This window comes from Phallusia mammillata, chromosome 7, assembly GCF_965637545.1.
Source record: "Phallusia mammillata chromosome 7, kaPhaMamm4.hap1.1, whole genome shotgun sequence".
In the NCBI taxonomy this organism is placed as follows: domain Eukaryota; kingdom Metazoa; phylum Chordata; class Ascidiacea; order Phlebobranchia; family Ascidiidae; genus Phallusia; species Phallusia mammillata.
Genome location: NC_137258.1, coordinates 20142878 through 20162748, shown reverse-complemented (window position 1 = coordinate 20162748; position 19871 = coordinate 20142878). Strand labels below are relative to the sequence as shown.

General features: G+C 35.9%; 3 protein-coding genes and 2 long non-coding RNA genes across 11 annotated transcripts in view; 1 reads left to right on the top strand and 4 right to left on the bottom strand.

Annotated features, from left to right (window-relative positions):
- LOC145237356 (inositol polyphosphate-4-phosphatase type I A-like) overlaps positions 1-12060 on the bottom strand; it is a 28154-nt gene extending 16094 nt beyond the window's left edge. For 2 of the 4 annotated variants that reach the window (XM_080100172.1, XM_080100173.1), the window contains exons 1-5: positions 11980-12060; positions 11591-11684; positions 9336-9514; positions 7900-7976; positions 7069-7168 (exon numbers count right to left, since the gene is read on the bottom strand). In XM_080100172.1, coding sequence (XP_079956298.1) covers positions 7069-7168; positions 7900-7976; positions 9336-9514; positions 11591-11684; positions 11980-11991 — 462 coding nt within the window. In that variant the 5' untranslated portion in view covers positions 11992-12060. Of the gene's footprint in view, positions 1-5145; positions 5900-5947; positions 6547-7068; positions 7169-7899; positions 7977-9335; positions 9515-11590; positions 11685-11979 lie in introns of those variants that run through there. The other 2 variants (XM_080100175.1, XM_080100174.1) reach the window with 2 other exon arrangements.
- Positions 359-5139, bottom strand: LOC145237359 (uncharacterized). The gene is made up of 4 exons (XR_013861991.1): positions 1608-5139; positions 1182-1322; positions 911-1001; positions 359-662 (listed from the first exon to the last, which is right to left on the bottom strand). It is a non-coding gene; the product is annotated as an uncharacterized LOC145237359 (long non-coding RNA).
- LOC145237358 (pleckstrin homology domain-containing family J member 1-like) lies at positions 12029-13943 on the bottom strand. The gene is made up of 5 exons (XM_080100176.1): positions 13646-13943; positions 13506-13570; positions 12661-12739; positions 12318-12463; positions 12029-12094 (listed from the first exon to the last, which is right to left on the bottom strand). Exons 1-5 carry the CDS (start codon positions 13761-13763, stop codon positions 12077-12079), a joined length of 426 nt encoding a protein of 141 aa, XP_079956302.1. The 5' UTR covers positions 13764-13943; the 3' UTR covers positions 12029-12076.
- Positions 13944-14251: 308 nt separating this feature from the next.
- LOC145239404 (uncharacterized) lies at positions 14252-14931 on the top strand. The gene is made up of 2 exons (XR_013862302.1): positions 14252-14345; positions 14550-14931. It is a non-coding gene; the product is annotated as an uncharacterized LOC145239404 (long non-coding RNA).
- Positions 14932-16181: 1250 nt separating this feature from the next.
- On the bottom strand, positions 16182-18093 carry LOC145239403 (uncharacterized). 4 transcript variants are annotated; one of them, XM_080102719.1, is made up of 3 exons: positions 17529-18093; positions 17146-17243; positions 16182-17065 (listed from the first exon to the last, which is right to left on the bottom strand). In XM_080102719.1, the coding sequence occupies exons 1-3, from the start codon at positions 17645-17647 to the stop codon at positions 17007-17009; spliced, it is 276 nt and encodes a 91-aa protein (XP_079958845.1). In that variant the 5' UTR covers positions 17648-18093; the 3' UTR covers positions 16182-17006. The 4 variants fall into 4 exon arrangements, with proteins under 4 accessions (XP_079958845.1, XP_079958843.1, XP_079958846.1 ...); XM_080102717.1 differs by having other exon boundaries at positions 16182-17049; XM_080102720.1 differs by having other exon boundaries at positions 17167-17243.
- Positions 18094-19871: the final 1778 nt, after the last annotated feature.

The window sequence follows — 19871 nt, the reverse complement described above, 5'->3', positions numbered from 1 at the left end:
CCGTCAACGCACGTAAACGCATGCGAAAAACGGTCCGTAATCTGACGTGCGTAAACGGATCGAATTTACGTTCCGAATGTGGCTGCGTTTGGTGGTATACACAGAATCCGAACGATGCGATGTTTCGCTTGAATGCGTCCTACTCCAAATCAGTTTTTTGGCTGTTAGAAGAAGGAACACCGCTAATTTCTTGCATTTGGGTCATCACGGTGCTGGTGGGATTTTAATATTGCTGAACTCGAACACACCGACCAAAAAATGAAATTCAAAATGTTTACAATCGACATTATCCAACCTACCCTTCGCATTTGCTGGTGACAAACCTTGCTCAAATAAGATAGCAGTACAATAACACAAATGTCACAAAATATTTGTATTTGTTTTTTAAAAGACACTTTTGAAGCAGACAAAATAAAATAGTACAAACACAGTGCAGGTAAGCAATATGTTTAAATGGTAAAACCAGGGATGAACAAACACTGAAAGGCATTTTTGTATTTGTACAGAATGCTTCATACTTCTAAAGAATTTCATTTGCTTTTAAAAACCCTCTTTCGATTGCCCCAAGCATTTTCTTATTTTGAAAAGATAAAAGGCAATCCTACCATCAGTAGGTGGCTTCTTATAATTTGGCAATGTGCTGGTTGTTGCCTGCAGGTCTCCTGCAAATAACAAAAACATAAATGCAAAAGGATGTACAAATTAGTTTAGAAGTACTTTTGTTTATTCCACAAGTGCAATCTTTCACACTTTTCTGGTATAAATTACAATAAAGATGTGAAAAATAATACTATTTTTGAGCAGAATTCTTTCCCTGCTGTAGAATATTGTTTGAGTCCATGCCTTACAAACATAACACATATAGTAGGTTTATTACAAATATGGAGCATAAATAATTTAATTTACATACCTGTGGTGTTGTGTACAAATCTTAAACCATTGGATTTTCTGTCTTCTTTTTATTTAGGTGTCACATATGTCACCTTTCTTTCACATTTTTTCTGGAGAAAAAAGTAACAGGCAGGAGTCATATATACTTACAAAGTGTATATTTTGATAAGCAGAATAAACCCTTCCCAATGTACAATAAAAAGTTGTAAAAACAATTTGTGGTAAAAACCACAAAATTTCTATCACCATTAAAAATGTATCCACATTGTAATAAAAATCAGTCAAATTACCTGTTAAACCAAACTCTCATGAAGTTGAATTACAGGCATTTACCATTTATAATATAGATTTTTCTCCAGAGCAGGTTTCTCTCCAAAAGTTTTTCTTGCTAATCTTGATTTCATTAGTTGATATTGGTCAATCAAAGGATTCTACAAATGAACACATCATAATAACTTAAAGTGCATAATTCACAGATTGTTGCTCAAACATCAACCAGTACTTAAGTGTGTGTAAACAACAACTATGGACTTATGATTTCATAAGCAATATCTTAAATGTTAATACAACATAGTTCGGAATTTCTAAACCCTGATGTCATATTTGCAGTTTCCTTTTTCTGAAATTTTGCGATCAATGACATTAACTGCCAGAACTGAGTTATAAACTGACTCTTTCCTGGCCCCTTTGTTTCCCAGAAAGCAATTGTTACTTACATTATTAGCTTTTTGTATCCCGCTGTTGTTCTGCTTTTCAGTGGAGTTCGAAGCCTGTCTTTTTGCCATTTTAAAAATAAAACCTTGCATATTACTTCACTTCTATTTATTATTAGAAACAAGAGGGCTTTAAGTCGTGTGATTTGATCAAAATAATTGATACTAATCAACCCATCTAGAAATATCTCTCAGTTTTGCACTATCACTACACCGAAAATCGCATGCGTACGTCCGAAAAAATAGAACATGTTCTATTTCTTCGGATGGCCTTGCGTTAACCTCCGTTTCGTCCGTTTTCGGACAAAACGCATGGTTCGCATTCTGTGTATACACGCCGACGGAAGGCGACGGACCGAAATTTACGCGCGTATACGCATGACGGACGAAAACGGACCGAAACGGATCCTGTGTACAGCCACCTTTACGGTGCACAAACCTGCGTTGAATTGCAACACAAGCAAAAGGTCCAGGCGATCGAATTACGTTGTGTAAACTCATATACTGCAAGCTTTAACGTAGTATCACAATATGTAGCAACATGAAATTAAGTTGTTATTTCATGACGTCATAAAATACGGCATACCCGGGAAAAATGTAAAGTCGGCGCCTATGCGCCTAGTGCTATATATTCTGCTACCTGACAATACGTGGCTAGAATTGAATGCATAATTTTTTATTATACTCGCATTTTTTAACTCTTTATAGGCATATTTGACATGCATTATGCAACAAAGTAACCTTATGTTATATAAAGGTGTGGCCCGGAAACTAATCATGGTAATTGTATTTGGCCCCACATTGTCAAAGGTTGCACACCCCAGTTTTACCGGATATTTTTTTATAAAATAAAATTCGCAAAACGGAAATTGGTTAGTGTTGATTTTCTATTAATATGACATGAGCAAACAAATCGTTGAACGTTATAAGACAGGTAATGAGGTAAATGTTTACCCAGTCTTATCTGTTTTTGATTTATCAATTTATAACATTGATAGAATGTACTAGATGACAAGATGAATAAATTGTTCACAGGATAAAAAAAAGTTTGACTATGATATGTAACCTACAAGTGCTATTTCATGTTGTACATACTTGACTAATACATTTAAATGTGCCACAGACATTGCTGGATGATTTCACCAGACCCCATGACTCCTTTGCAAGCTTATCATTATGATTCTTCACATTATACTGCATTGTTGCTCAATAGAAACCCACTTTCTCAACAGTTTATAATAGGGTCAACAAGCAACTACTGGCACACCCTTACTGCACTGAACCAACCATGTTTAAAAACTGGCTGGCAAGGTTTTTGTCTGGTAGAAACACAACTGAATTCAAAACGACACTGCTCTGGGTTGTGATGCCAACATGTGAAAATAAAAGAACTTATACAGGAGCAGTACAGTCTAGCATTGCAGGAAATGCTTGCTACGTCAAAGCATCAGTAGTCAATAACAGAATATGGTAGTAAATCCCAACTAACGGAAGTGGGGCCATAGTTAGTCACTAGTTTGATGCCAAATTAATCACTTTCATCATGCTGTCAACAATATGGTTAAACACACTCCATGCATCAACATATTTCCTTTGGATTACTTTTAAATCGGCTAAAGTTTTTTACAAATTAATTAAACCTTAATCTGCTCTATAGCATGATCTGCAGCAGTTATTGCGGTATTGGCGTATGAGTTTTCCTACCTGGGAAATTACCGGTATCATTTATTTGATAAGGTACAAAGTTACAAAGAAAATTTAAAACTAGAAGAGTGGCTTTCTGATATACTTCCATTTTATATATTCTATACGATATTTACCAATTTACTATACACATCATTTGATCTACACATATGATTGTTTTTGTAAACAAAAACTAATGGGTCCCCACACGCATGTTTGTGCGGATTTACGGTAAACAAATGTTGCGGTGATTTTTACATTCTTAAGGACAAATTTTTAGAAAGCATTAACCCAACAATAAAAAAAATGTTCGTATTCTTTTTGCACTATTATTGTCATGTAATTACAAAAACATTAAAAAAACGTAACAAAGACTTAAATCTAATCTCTTGCTTTAACCCAGATATAGTCCTCCAAGGTCGGGCAATTTTTTATAGAAAGCTGTAACAGTTGTGTTACAGACACTTTAAATTAAAAAGCAATTTGCTACAAGTGTATACATAACAAATTGTTTTTCATTTAACTTTGTTTCGCAAAATGAGTACCATTGACCTGTAGTAACCTCTCAGGGTGCACACGCCAAACGACTGTTTGACCTTTTGACACCGTTTTCAATAGCACGCCGTCATTCGTGTTCAACAATACTGTTAAGCCTAATTTATACATGCCTTGAGTATTGACTCCTAAATTGATTGTTAAAAAAACGCTACGTTATGAAGAAAGTTCTGAGCTGTGTTTGTAATACCGACTAGTTGACCTTAAGTAACCCGTGATCATGCGGCGGCCAACCTGACAGCGAGCATTTAAAAAAACATTTATTTGGCAAAAAAGTCAAGTTAATTTTTTCATCTTAACTTTTATTAACGAAGTTTTTCTTGACATACACAAAACCGAAGCACGGTTATTAGGCTTAAATCACGTCATAGGTGTAAAACCTTCGCCAAAACTAAAAATGTGAGTGATAACTTAATAAAACGACATGGCATTGCTGTTCAAAACAGCTGATTTCTAATCACTGAAACGATGTCTCGTAAAACGTCTGTCCGACGTCAAGCTGAGCCCTCCCGCTATCGTAAACCAGTGAGTTACTCTTGGTACTTCTGCCTACAGTGTCTTTCTTGACCAAACGAGCGTTAGACACATTTACGTTTCGGGGGCCTGTGGGTGAATCTCTGGGTCATACGGGGTCAAAATTCACATGGACCATCTTTAGACCAATATCTGTAATGTGTGTAAAATTGAAAAAGTTTGAACCATTCTTTCTTGACCAAAACGTGGGAACAATAGCCGCGCTAAAAATTTCACGTTTTGGGGTGCTGTGGGTGAACCGAGGGATCAAACGGGATCAAAATTCACATGGACCATCTTTAGACCAATACCTATTATGTGTGTCAATTTGAAAAAGTTTGAACCATTCTTTCTTGACCAAAACGTGGGAACAAATCCGCGCTAAAAATTTCACGTTTTGGGGGGCTGTGGGTGAACCGAGGGATCAAACGGGGTCAAAATTCACATGGACAATCTTTAGACCAATATCTACAATGTGTGTAAATTTGAAAAAGATTGAACCATTCTTTGTTGACCAAAACGTGGGAACAAATCTGCGTTAGAAAGAAAAAAAGAAAAAAGAAAAAAGAAAAAAAGAAAAAAGAAAAAAAGAAAAAAAAAATATAGACAAAAACAATATGTGTCCCCTTCAGGGAAGGGGACCCATAAAAATTAAACTCCGATCCTCACTGAAGTATAATTTTGCTACAGGTATTACAATATTGGCATGTGATTTTTGCAATGAAAGAAATAACGAATTGTAGTTTGAGTAGAAAGTTGGATAAAGTAAACTGAAAAATCAAGTACAAACCTCATCTGATGGAGATTCATCACTAGTATTGTCAAATCCATCAACAACAAAACTTTTTAAAAACTGTCTTTTAATTTTTCCTGATTTGCGACGCATTGTATATGAGTTTACTTATAAGTGCAAAATGTAGAAAAAATCAAAGCAGAAAAAATAACTTAAACATTGTTGCACCCTGTCGGAAATTGCAGAAATCAAACATTGTCAGATACCAAGTAGGAAAACATCAAAAAATACATTTCTGTGTCTGGGCAGTACCTCCTAAAATGTCAAAATTGCATTACAATATGACTGATTTGCTAGTCATTGTTGGCCCTTCTCTTGTACAACTGCAAATAATTCAGAAAGATTCCTAACTTAAAAAACAGAGCTGTACAAAGCTCACATGTTTAATTAATATTTAAACCTAAACCAATACCAATCACACAGTAGTCGAACTCCTAACTGAGCCTGTTTGTTTTTACTACTACTTTCCTTAACCACTACTGCTCCACAACAATACATATAATATACACAAAGTGAGCAATGCAAGGTAAGGCATGTGGAAAGAAAGGCTTGTGACTGCATGACACAATACAAAAACTATGAATCAGCGCCGAAAAACAAAAAAACATAAGGCACCCCATGAAAGAGTGACTCAAAGATCCATAAGACTTGTCCTTAAAACCCATATTCAAGCAGTATGCATATTAGGCACATAGCATCCTGTATGTAATATATGCTGCCATTAGGTCTTATTGGCGCATGAATAAACGAACAACTATTAGCATTAAACATTTAAATATAGGCTTACATAGGGCCTTACCTCTTGATGCAACCATGTTAACAGCGATATGTACGCATACCTCATGCTTTACTGAACACAAGGTCCAACCGACCGCATAAAGAAAATCGCCCCAGGGGACCGGAATACTTTAACTTTGTCGTGCACAACATGGCCTGTGGCATACCGGTATACGCAGTACACATCGCAACCTCGCATTCATTTAACATTACCCGGCGCGTTATACGTCGATTATAAAACCTCAAGACAGTTTTTTCTAACTGTTGTCTAAGGTAAACGCAAGCCCTGTACTGCATTATAGTGTAAAATCTGTGCTTAAAATTTGAAACTGTCGAGGCCTAAAACATACCACTGCGTGTTGAAAGGCACATCTAAAACCAGAATCTATGTGGCGCGTTATACGTCGATTGTAAAACCTTCAAGGCAAGTTTCTAACCGTTGTCTAAGGTAAACGCAAGCCCTGTACTGCATTATAGTGTAAAATCTGTGCTTAAAATTTGAAACTGTCGAGGCCTAAAACATACCACTGCGTGTTGAAAGGCACATCTAAAACCAGAATCTCGACTGGTCCATTGATTGGCATCACAGCGGGAAAAGCCAAGAAGCTACGTCAAGGCCATACAACTGCATTGTTATGAGCAACTTGGCACTGTTTGCGAACGTGCGTGCACTTTTATTACTAGAAGAAGGGCAGCAAAGGTTCGTTAATAAAGGAAGTTGGATTTAACGAAGGTTGTTTGCTGACTTCAGCCTACACCGTATTGTCAACGTTAAACAGCAATAGGGGGTGGCGCAACGGTTTTGTTTGTTTTAATGATTTTAAAACCGTTCTACAGGGGTAGAAAGAGCCACCAGGCGCATTCAAGCAACGTGTTAACTGGTCTTTGCAGAAAATGTAGAAAAGAAACGCTAGCTTTGAAGAAAAAACACTAACTGGTCTTTGTGGAAACGAATGGAAAGCAAGATAACAATATAACTGTTGACATTTAGCAAAAAAGACGTACATACAACGCTCCTTAAAAACCTGACAGAAAGCCACATAGCTTTCTAAACGCAATTCTAAAAACCATCAAGATATTTGCTTCTGAAAATACAGTTCACAACACATTAACAAACTTAAAGGTAGATTGAAATTTTGTTACCTTTCCGCTTTTGCTGATTTTCGGTTTTTCCTCCTGATGTTTAAGTTCACCACGATTCACCACAGATAGATGCAGACGGCCCGCGTAGCTGCCCTCGTTGCTGTCAATTCAAAAATTAATCGTAAAAAATAGAGTTTCTTTCGAAATAGAAAGACAATGGCTTCCAAAGGTTAAAGGAAACCATTATGATACTGAGTGGATATCATCAGTACGCGGTAAATGGTTAACTATTGCCAAACAAACATCAATTAAATGCATGTAATGGGCATACCGACGTGGTACAACAAATCACATGACCCTAATGTATTGATACGTATTTTTACGGAAGTTTAACCACTATTCATAGGTGTTTTATTAGTGTGATTTTTCACAAAAAAAGCTCTAGTGTTGGTCGTTTGAAAATCGCTTTAGTTTGCATGTGGAAGTAAATAGAAGATAATACATTGTACTAGGCTCCTAAATGTTGTTTACCCTGACAAAAGTGACCTGTAAAGAATGCCGAAATGTCACCACAAGAATACAATTGCTAACAGAGCTGTATTAGTTGTACGCCTTGCAGCAGAGTTAAAAAAAGTTTGCGTTAAAACACTATGCACGAAATTGTCGGTTGGTCAAAAAACGAATACAACGGCTCATTTAGACGTAAAAAGCGACATGCTTTATTATTCAACGTTTCGGCAAATGCTCGTGCCACCATCAGTGATATGAAAGTACACCAGTCACACCCATTTATATTCACCTGAGTCGCAACGAAAGATTAGCAACAAAGGTGTAAACTGTAAAGCATGTCGCATTAAGTCGGTACAGTACATGTATAAGACTAAAACTTACAGAAGATGTAGTTCTAAATCGTCTTTGCGTTCCCAGAGATCCTTGAACACACAGAATGCTGCTCCTAGTTCTTCTACCTACACAGCAAGCAAGTGTAACATACACAACGTAAAAATCCCAACAAGCTAACAATAACAACGAAAATCTTATAAGCAAATGCCCCCACAATTTGACTTTCATTAGAATACAGGCAGCACAGAACGTAAATTAAAGTTTATTTAAATTGGCCAGGTGAACGGCTTATGCCAAACACACATAAGAGCACAGAAAGCATTACCAACACTTCTGTATGCAAACCCAAATACATAACAGCGTATAAAAATCTATGTAACACTAACAGCGGTTAATTTTAACAACGAAAGCACGGCTTTACCGATACTTCTGGCCCTAATACATATAACAGCATAGATAAATCTTTGTAACACTCACAGCGGGTAATTTAAACATTGAAAGCACGACATTACTGACAATTCTGTATACATTCATGTTATGCTAATGTACAGGGTATATTGTGTTGTTGGTTAAAAAGGCTTTTTATCGGATTTCGAATCCGGCGGTATTTTCTAGTCACTAACTTATGCAGAATTAAATTCGTCACGTGACGGACACAGCTTTCCGTGGTGACGTCAAACACGCGGAAACTGCCTTTGTCAGCAAACCCGAAAACGAAAATTCGCTACAAGACAACAATGTCACGTGAACAGCTGCGGATGTAAACTTTAATTTGCATACATTGTTAAGAAGTTGGGAAAACCTATTGTCTTAAAAAAATGTAATTTACAACTAGGTTACATAGTATAAGCTATTGCTTCCAGGCATAGTATCAAGTTTAAAGAGCTCTTCTGGCAAATGTGATTTTATTCCGACGTTACATAGTCTTGCTATGGAAGTAGGTCTAAAGCGCTTACTAAAGGATTTTGTCATTTTCTCATTTGGCCTGTGTTGCTGAATTCAACTGGTAAAAATCTACATAAGAGCCGCAGACAGTACATACTGTTTCCACCTGTTAGGTGCTATCAGTACAGCCGGTGATAAGACATTGACCTTGTAGACTAGTGCGGACTAACCCCATTACGACACTCCAGTTTGACTAAAACACTGGTTCCCAACGGGGAGGAATTTTTAAACTTGAGGGGAGGAATTTACTTTAATTTTTACATGTGGTTTGTAAATATATACTTAAGCTCTGGGAATATATCCTGTGAAGTTGATAAAAGAACCAATTTTTTAATGATCTTTGTATGGTTTAGCATCTACTATGGAGTATCTTAAGAAGGAATAAAACATCGAAAAAAGGTTGGAAACTACTGGACTAAAAGATCATGCCTAACAAATGCATAAAAATCGTCACGAAATTTTGACACTGCTGCATATGTTTGTTTAAAAAGCTGAAATTCCCAAAACACCTCTTTTAAAGCGAACAACACCATACTTACGTTGTTGCTGGCAGGTTTCTTAACCCGATAGACGATAAAACGTAGGCGTGACGTCAAAGTGATGTCATCGGATTGCTGGAAGCACACAGTTGTGAGAAATGTGGGTTCAATCGAGTCGTGCACGACATCCGTCTGTGAGTGTGGCGTCCAGAAGCCGTGCGATGGCTCACAGTGATGGACTGAAATACACGGTTTGAGTTAGCAACTAAAGGGGCAAAATTACTCTTTACTGACACGTAGCGGGTGCTATTTCATGTTTGTTTTATTTTTAGCTTTGGTGGATGCTTTTTGCAAAAAAAGAGTCCGCCGCCGAGCTGCCTGCTTTATAGTAAGTCCGTTGAATCACTTTTTATTAGATTTTTTTCGACTTAGGCAGTTGGTGATTCGGCTATATAGTTCAACCCATCGGGAACCAATGTTTGTACTAGAAAATTGCTCTTTACTGACAAACAGCGGGTGCTACTTTATATGTTTGTTGGTTTTATTTTTATCATCAATAGGCGCGCAACGCCAGATTGCGTTATGCACAATGAGTCCGCCGTCGGGCTCCCCGTTTTTATTGCAAGTCTTTTGAAGCACTTTGTATTTTGTTTACTTCAGCAGTTGGTGACCTCGATTTAGTTCAACCCATCGGGAACCACTGCCGCTCAAGCTTCTTGCTCAGGGATACACTAGCGACCGAGATAGGATTAGAACCCGCAACCTTATGAACATAGGGAGGTTGGCCCACCACCCGGCCATCTTGACGATGTTTGATTTGTGTTCTGCGCCGTTTGTCAATGTGTTTGGTGTTCGTGATTTTAAGTACCAGGCTTTGTGATCAACACTTTACCCACAACCGGAGAATATATCCTAGAACGCAACTCGACTTTTAAAAAAAGTAAAGCGAAAATTATGCATTAAAGTTGGTAAAAATGCGACACAAAAGATGCGGAGCGTAAAGTCAAGCTCGTTTTACTTAATTTTAAGCCCGAACTGTTGCCTACAATCCCGGCCCGACTTACAACTCTGAAATGTACAAGTTTCATTTGAAACGTTGCCGAGTGTCTTTAATGTTGATGTAAACCTCAACAAGTGGGTAATTCTATCGTAGGCAGTGACAGTGCGACCACGGCTTCCTATGAACAGGTTTTCCGTGGAAAACGCAAGCAGGCGTTACCTAGCGAATCAAACACAAGTCTATACATTTGCTGACATGTAAATGTCAACAGTCGCGCTTCACCAAAAACGATCACTTTATGTCATTTTGAACGCTGTTAGGAATTGTTGCTGTTTTGCAGAGCCTCTTGGCCAAGATTTCAAACCCATGTATTAGCCATCTACAATGTGTGACAATCGAAGCGTGGCTGTGCGAGTCCGGAAATAATTAAAAGTGTTTGCATGCGTCAGAGACTTATGCGGAAGGCTTCCGAGGAACTCACGCAAGATTGGTAAACAAAAACTGTCAGCGTTGGGATTAATACCTGGGCATTGTAAGTAGTTTACCATTCAAAGGGCTGACATTGCTGTGCTTACTGTAGGCCTTTTTATAAACCTTATCATACATCTAAATTTGTTTGTAATGTCTTCCTACACATTAATACACATGTATTGACTTTTTAACTGAGATTAAATGATCTCAAATAACAATATTATACGGCCCACTTAGCTTTAATTTTACATTTAGTCGCAACGGAAAACCTATATTGTCATAATTTTTTTTGTTTTTTTCACAATAGGAGTATTATTTTAGAACATTTTTGACACTAACTTAAAATAGATTGATTAAAACCCAACTGTAAATGAACTTGTGTAATTAATACTAATGCTTTCAACAGTAATTGTTAAAACGCCTGCAAAAAGTTATTCACTGTATACAACAGTTGTACTTTTCATGCTGGCAGCAACTACAATTTTTTATGTGGTCACTTGCAAACCCAAATGGATTGGTTTCTTTATAAGTGATTAGTGGATGCTTTTGGTAATAACGAAGACCAAAATGTGGATTTCATTGTCAGGGCATTAACGAAGTGCTGCAATCTTGTCACACCGCCCACCAATTTGCTTGTCAAAATAGTAATGGCTTTACATGTCAGCAAAACACATTTTGCTATAAACCTCCCTGACCCCTGCCATAAACCATTAGATAATACTTGCAGGGTAAAAAACAAAGAAAAAATTTTTGAGAACCACTGTGGTAGTTTTGATTTAATACAAGACATGTAATATTTTTTGGTCAAACATAAAAGTCAGTTCAGGACAAACCAAATACCTACCACTTATCATGACACATGGTGCGGAGGTTCCAACAAGTTTCTTTAGATCTGAACATCGCAAGGAGATTTCCATTACAGGTTGAGTTGTAATAACCTGAAAATTTGAAATAGTGTAAGCTAAAAGCCAAACAGCATCAAGCAAATGCCATGAATAATTTGTTTGACTACACTAGGCGCAGTTGCAGACCTACAAGACAAATTGTAATTGTCACTGGGCAAGATTTATACTTGACCATGTTTTGACCTCATTTGCAAGTGGTCGTTTTTAGGAACATAAACAATTGTGCATAGTTGTACATACAAATTTAATAGCTGTCTACAAACTACATCTATGCAACAATTAGTGTTTCTTATTTTCTAAGCAAGAGAGCAAAATGCAATTGAATAACCTTCACTGCCATTCTAGCAGATAGGTGACAGGTTGATTAGTTATAGTGATGTAGAAAGCATGCAGCATATGCAGTAGAGGTGATGGTATAGGTGGTTTTATGGTGAATTTTGCTCCTGTTAAAAACAACAACCCGCAATCACAAACAGATAACTTAATTTTATTAGTAAAACTTGACTTACTAATATTAAAAAGCATTATTCATTGTAAACACACACTTGAAAAAAAGTATCGTTAGTATTTTAAATGATTGCACTACATAAATACAATTTTATTTGAATAATAATATGCTACTGCAACCGCAAAACATAATACTGTAAAGCAAAACAATTCTTCTACCTTCTCTTTTAACTGTTCCACACTTTGTTTCAAAGCCAGGTATTTATCTTTCAGATAAGAATAACTTGCTTTTTGTAAAGCGTTACTCCATGCATTAGCCTCTATTGTGTTGCTAGCAAGGAAATACGTGCTCCTGTCTTCAAACTCTGCATAGCACAAATGTCAAATCAATGTATTGATTTATTTTGTTCCGTTCCAGTCGATGAAAGCCATAGAAGACATCAAACAGAATTTTAACCCTTGGGGACGTGACCCAACCAAGGCAATTTTATGTCATGTCAAAATATGAATGACCTCTGCATAAATAATCAAAACTGCAAAATATAAAAACTGCTTTACTCACCTACTACAAAGCTTGGTTCATCGAAAGAATTTACCACAGAAAATTTTTCCAAAACAAATACTCCAATTGGCTCAGAAGTCTGAAAAGAAATTTTGAAGTTGAAAAGAGTTTCTACAAATTCAAATTGAGAAATCATCAATATTGCAGACAGCTGTATGTATAATGACCATAACACATTATTCCATTCCCTCTTCTCTGTTCTTAAGTAAATGCTAATCCTACAGCCCTCATGATTTTTAAAGCAGTATTTGTTAAACTACAGCATTTGCTTTTTTTCTCACTCTTCCCTCTTTAGTATTCTGAATTATGTTAAAAACTCAATTGTCCAGTAAGAAGTTTACAATAAGGTGCAACCCACTACAGATACAGACTTAAGATAAACATTTGTTTAACATGACAACAGGATTTATTGTTCATAGCCAATGCATTGATCAATTGAAATCATGTACTAAAACAATATTTTCTCAACAAATGAGAAGGAAGAGGGTATGTATAAAGGTTTCTCTTTGTAACATATGCTTGCTTTACTTGGAACCAAAAACCCATAAGGCTATAGTAATAAATTCATTACATATTAATATGTAATGAATTTATGACATACAATATAGAAATGTAGGGTGAAAAAAATGTATAAACACATGGTAATTTTAAACACAACTTTTAAACACTAGATTAGAAAAGTATGTTTTTTTGTATTTCTTGATTAAAACGTGACACAAAATGCCTAGAAATATAACTTGTTCTAACAAAAAGTCAGAAAAAATTTGTACTGACAAAAAATTATGTAGCATACAATCAAATTAATATTAAGGTTTAGGTACTATTTAGTCATTTTTTATGTTCACCTTGTTTTTCCCTTTCATGTAAAACAATAAATTTCCGATGAGTTTGCACCAACGTTCAGTTAGAACTGAAATATAAAAACTCACTTTTAAAAGTCTACCAATCAATCATAAAGAAATTAGGTCATAAATTTCTTTAATACCATCTGTTTTGTTCCAGAGTTTTCCTTCTTTTTCTCGCAGACTAAGGGGGCCTTCCTTTTCACAGATGGCAGATGGATTAGATGCAAGTTGCTTCAACTCCGATGAGTTAAATCGCATTTTGCCAGACGCTGACGAATTGATAAAGTCTCTGCCACCTCTTGTTTAGCAATCAGACTATTGCTTGAAATATAAGACGTGTGTTTGTTTTGTTTGTTGTACACAAGGACACAACACACAAAGTAACAAACGTCAACAAACTAAAATTACAAAAGAAACACTTTGACAACACACATCGGAGGTCACCTTGTTGGTGTCGTAAATTTACAAAGATATGTGCCAATTCAAGCGAGACGGCACTACATATTTTTTTTAAAGAACCCAATTTTTTGAATACTATTTCCCTATTTTCTCCCCAACCATTTGTGCATAACAACCTGAATGTTTTAATTGCCCTAAATAATTATGTCAAATAACGCTTGTGTTAAAAAAGTTACTAGACTTGTAGTAACGATGTATAAACTTCTTTCAAATAAAATCTGCACGTAGTGTAGCTGCAACCATAGATAACTTACCATGGATAACAAGGTAAGCACTTTTTACCAAGGAATGCAGCCTGACTACCATGAATAAAAATGTACGCATTATGACGTCACATACCGTTGTAAACAAACTGGCGCCAGTTTGTGTTCTTGGTTTTAGGTAGGTAAGTTATATTGTGTACGCTCTCAAAAGGAGTTTGAGGTACTTATTAAACATTAAATGCGTAAAAACACTCCCATATAAAAGATTCAATGTTAGGGTTGATTCTGATGAAGTTTTGCTCCTACTCGTGAACTTCACTGTCCTGTTTTTTTAATATATATACTCGAACTATTTTATTCAACATCGGAATTTTTAACACAGTTGGGAGACCCAGCCATATTGCGACTTAAATGACTAACAAAACGGAACTGTTCTCCCTTTTTAAATGGAAACTTTTTCTGAGAAATGAAGACCACAAAGCTGTGCAAATGCCTTTTTATTTTTGGTATAAACTCCACCCAGAACCTACTACACCATACACAATGTTTTGATCATGCATTAATATCCTAACATAAAACACAGTTTACTGGCTAGTTTGAAGCAAACATGTTTGCGATTTTCTTAAAAAAGCATTTAATCATACAATTGTAATTACAGAAGCCATATTTTTGTTTTAAACAAAAAAATCCATGTTTCACATTCTCTTTCACATTTCTGTTTTGTAACATTTTACTGTTTGTGCCAGTGCATTGCAAAAGGCTGTTTTATTCATAAATTAAACACACATAAAATATGAGTCCTTTAGTTATATAGAGTACAAGCCTGTGACTGTCATTAAAAAGGCAAATTAGGTAATCATATTGATTTTGAAATTGTATTGTAAATGAATCAATAAACAATCATCAGTTTTTCAAAAACTTCAGAAAGAAAATAAGGAATATTCATTTTTATTACAATATTAAACTGAAAGTATACAATTTGATTGAAATAGGTACAGTAAAATTTGACCGTAGTGAGAAGGTTTTTACCAACAAAAATACCAAAAACACATTTGCTGAAAGATGTGGCAGGTTTGTCAATTAGAACAAAAACCTCAAGTTATTGGTATATTTAGCTCCTGATGTTAATTAAACCTTAACTGAGTCTTCCTCACAAAATGTAAAAATAACCCAATAGTACCAAGAAAAAATCTGCACTCAGCATGCATAAAAACAGCTTCCATTATATAAACTATCTTCAAATGTCATTTGTGGTAAATATCATACAAGGAAAAAAAACTGTTTGTGCTACTGTATTCGACAACCAAGTTCTAATTGGTTGGAGGAATGATTAATTTATCAATGGGTAATAACCAACACCCAGACAACATGTAATCTTTATTCTGACTGCCTGTAGAATGTAGACCAGTGGTTGAGTTGAGTTGAGTTTATTTCGCTTGGTGAAAAAAAAAACATAGCGACACAATTGCACTAAAGACAATCACCAAGCCGGAAATAGCTGCGCAACGTTAAGACGTTATGGGGCGCAAAAAAGTGGAGGGCACAATTGGTGGATCATGATTAAACGCGCTGCAGCTACACCGTATTATGAAGCGTTATGTGGCAGGAGCTCACCAGAAAGTGAGTTAGGCGCACTGTGAGTATAACACGACTGGGGGGGAACGTTGGTGGGACCAGTCGAGGGGGCCCTAGAATCTAACCACCCGTGTTAGGAAGGAGGGTGGGGTTCGACAGGAAAAGAAACCACCGAAAGAAACCCTGCCGGATAGTTTCAAGCGCCGGAAGGAAGAGCACACACACACACACACATAGGGAATAACACTTTACAGTAATAGTATACTTTAAACTAACTGCAGTTTGTTACTTTAACAGAGTTGGTAATTAAATCATTTACAGTAAATGAGGATTAAAAATAATTTAAACCATTTGAAATGGTAATAAAAGCATTATTCATGAGACACATCAAGAACAAAAAGAAATAAACAAAAAAGAACAGAAAATAAGCACAAAAAAGAAAAAAAAAGAAAAAATGCCGAAAGAAATGCATTTGAATCGGTTGTTGTCAGCCCAGCTTACTCGGGACGCATGGCAAAAGGACGCTTCAAACTTGTAATTACCCTGCAACAATAAAAAACACAACACGGCAGCAATTTACCAGTTCCAGGTTGTAGCCTATGCAATATAAATCAGCACATATACAAGACTAACTTATTACTTTACGGTTTGCTGTGTTTGTCTAAAACTAATGTGATAAAAGCTTGTGAAATCTTAATGAAAACAAAAACACTGCAAACTTGTGAGTGTGAGTGGTTAATATTGGCATGCAATCCATTTTAGTGCACATACAAGCATGCATGAAGACAGCGCTACCAGAACCGGTGCTAGTGGATTTGTAAACAAAGAAAGAAAAAAAACGTGCACCAAGCAAGGCATCGGCGTTGGCAAAATCATGACGCTGTATTTTTATGAATAAACAGTTAAGTTACTGTGATGTGAAAACAGGCTAAAAATACTCTCTAGATTTAGTCGCCTGAAATTGTTAAGGTTCTTAACCTTTTTTTCTTTTTTTCGCACCACCCTGGGTTTTTTAATTATATAGAATAGATCTAACCAACCTTAATGATTCAGCATCCCCGCACCCCCTAGGAACAGTTCTCACACCCCTTGGGGGTATGAGAACCCTTGGTTAAGAACCCCTGATGTAGACATTGCTAAAGAAATACTAAACCTTTTCAATAAATTTTGTACATAGGAAGAAAATTTAGTATTGCCATATACACTGCAAAAATACCTGCACACAATTATCAGCCCGATAACACAGGCGTGCATGCTGGAGATTTTATGTGAGAGTGGGTTGCACAAAAAGAAAGTGTACTGCAAGTCTGCAACCAACAAAATCTGTATTAGAAAAAAAAAAAAATGTTTTTAAGTATTTCTAGAAGTTGCACTTTTTTCAGTCATAAACACCATGCACTCACTGGATGACAATAGTAACTGACCAAATTTCTTGTTGATGCTATCATCTTGTGTAAACATCACCTCATTGCAAGAAGCATCTTTTACTTGTTTATGAGATCTGTTTATAAATTCAGAATCAATATTGATGTAAAAACCTGAACTTTCTAAATTAGTAAAATTAATAACTAAAAGTTAAGTTTTTATGAGGAACACAGTGTGTACTATTTTGAGTGAGTATTCATTTTTTAAGGCAAGGGTCTTTGGTTAACTGGACATTTTTAATGAAGCAAAATCCTTTCAAAAATTAGGGTTTTTTTCTGTTAACTTGTGAAGTTTCTGTTATTTATGTCTGTTCTTAATCTGACACAAAAAATATGTTTGTGTTCTGCCATCTGATACCTACCTCACACTTATTGGTTGATTTCTTGCCCCTGATTTCAACACCATTTTGTTGCTTTTGTAATTGGCAGACAAAATTGTTAAAGTTGAGCAATATGTTCCCAATGGTGATGGCCATGGCATGTCAGTCAGGAAAAAAGGTTTCGCCCATCAGAACCAAATGCTTTCACCAGTGGCTGACTTGATGACTTTAATGCTGTAGACTTAAAGGGCACATGACCTGTATTATACTATTTTAGTACACTATAAAATATTTTAAAATTTTAGTAAACTATAGTACAGTGTAGCTGTTCTTTATACAGTCTTTCTAAAAAAACAAACAAAAATACATTGTGTGATATTAAACAGGTTGCAGACGATGTTCGCGACTTTGCGCAAAATTAATTACAATTCAAAATGTTATCCGTAAAGTTTTTTTAACAAAAATAGTTGGTGCAGACTACATGTCACATCATAACAAGAAGCCACAAAACCGGTATCACCACGCGCCAAATTGAAACCAACTACCATGACGGAAACAATCACCTGGCTATAGTTACCGTAGTCAGGCTGCATTCCTTGGAAAAAAGTGCTTACCGGATAACAAACCCATTGTTATGGTCATGGATGAGTGCTTCTGGTTGTTTCTTGAGAAATGTGTACTGTTATTGCTAGCAGGCTACTTATTTTTCATGTTGCAAAACGCTTTACGTATTTCGGCTACGCCTAGTAATGCTCGCGTTATTGTTTTTGGAAACACCGGACTTGAAGCTTTGTACCAATACAAAAAACAACAGAAATGGCTAGTATCAGGGCAACCAATGACTTCGCAAATCCCGAAGAACTTGTGTTACTATTAGAGAATGAATTTGAAGAAAATTTTGAAACTTGTGTTAGCAACATGCAGGAAGAGGAAGGTGATAATTTCTTACCCCAAAAGCATTCTTAAAACGATCCAGGTGCTAGGTTTTCTGAAAGTGGCTTGGAACATGCGTCCAAATGGATATGGCTGTTAATGCTAATGATGTTGAAGAAGAAAAAAAATTCTTTGTATCTTGATGTTTGCTTAAAAATGTTTGTTTTTTTGCCTTCTGGTATTTTTTGGAAGTTAGCAAATAATTAACACTGGATGCGTGTTTAAATGAATGCAACCAAGTATAGATCAGATATCACACTACAAAACCAGAAAAATGACACCTTGTAATATATTGGTGGATACACGTGGACAAGCCAATAAAAAGTGTTGTATTTGACACAAAGCTTAGTATGTGACAAACACATTGATCTAAATTGTTTAAATTAAAAAAGCAGGTGCATTGAAACTTCCTTCCAAAGGTATATAGATGTGGTCAGCCATGCATATTTCTAAATATAAGTTATTTATGCAGAGTGTATGAAGAATATTTTGCCCACATTAAGTTGATTTTATTCACATCAAGAATAGTTTTTTGAGTGATGAGTTTGTAAAACAACTTACCTTTATCATTTCTTTTTAAAAATTTATTGGTCAAAGTTTTGTCATAAGCATTTGGTAAGAAGCTTTTCAAAAATTAAGCAAGCAATTAAAGTGGCTTATGTGGTGATTAAAAATAAGGTTAACAATTATTTTTTGTTTCATTTTCTGAAGGTCCAAAATCAGCCTGGAAAATATTTTCACATGTCCATGAGTTTCATGCAGCTGTACCTTTTGTTTGCTTTCCTGGACCATTTTGTTTTTTTGTCCTTTAAATTTTACTATGCTTGTTTGTCATTCTTAATTTATGGTGGTTTGACCTACTGGTTCGAGGCGTAATTTGCCTGTTGGTGGAATAAAATTTTGCCAATGATTGTGTCATGTAACAAGTGACAAAAAGACAGGCGCTATTTTAACTTTTTAAATTGGCAGTAGATGAAGGAAAGTGTAAATTACACAAAAATTCCCATATTATTACAAGTGTAAGAAATAGAAAGATAAAATACGTTCTTTTTGGTTACATCAAATATTTGGTATGTCTGTACCCTCAATGCCAGACAATGAAAGCAAGATTAAACTTGCACCTGGTGCATTTTCTGTCCTAAAATGACCAGTTTTGTGTGATTTTTTTAAGTGAGCAGTAAACAGACCACACTGTTCTCGACCTGTAAGGTCTCATCAGTGTTTCTGCATGTAAGGCCGTATAGGCTAATGTAGCCAGTACCCACACTATGGAACTCCACTGTGTAGAAAGTAACCGCGGCTGAAAATTTGTTTTGCGTGAATATGTAAGTTATAGATTCTTGCGTTTCTTTGCGCAACATTTGCTGTATTACCAGCTGCTACATCCCTCATTGACAACAAAAAACGTCAATTTTAAACGAATTTGTTTCGTATACGGTCTTGCCTAATTCG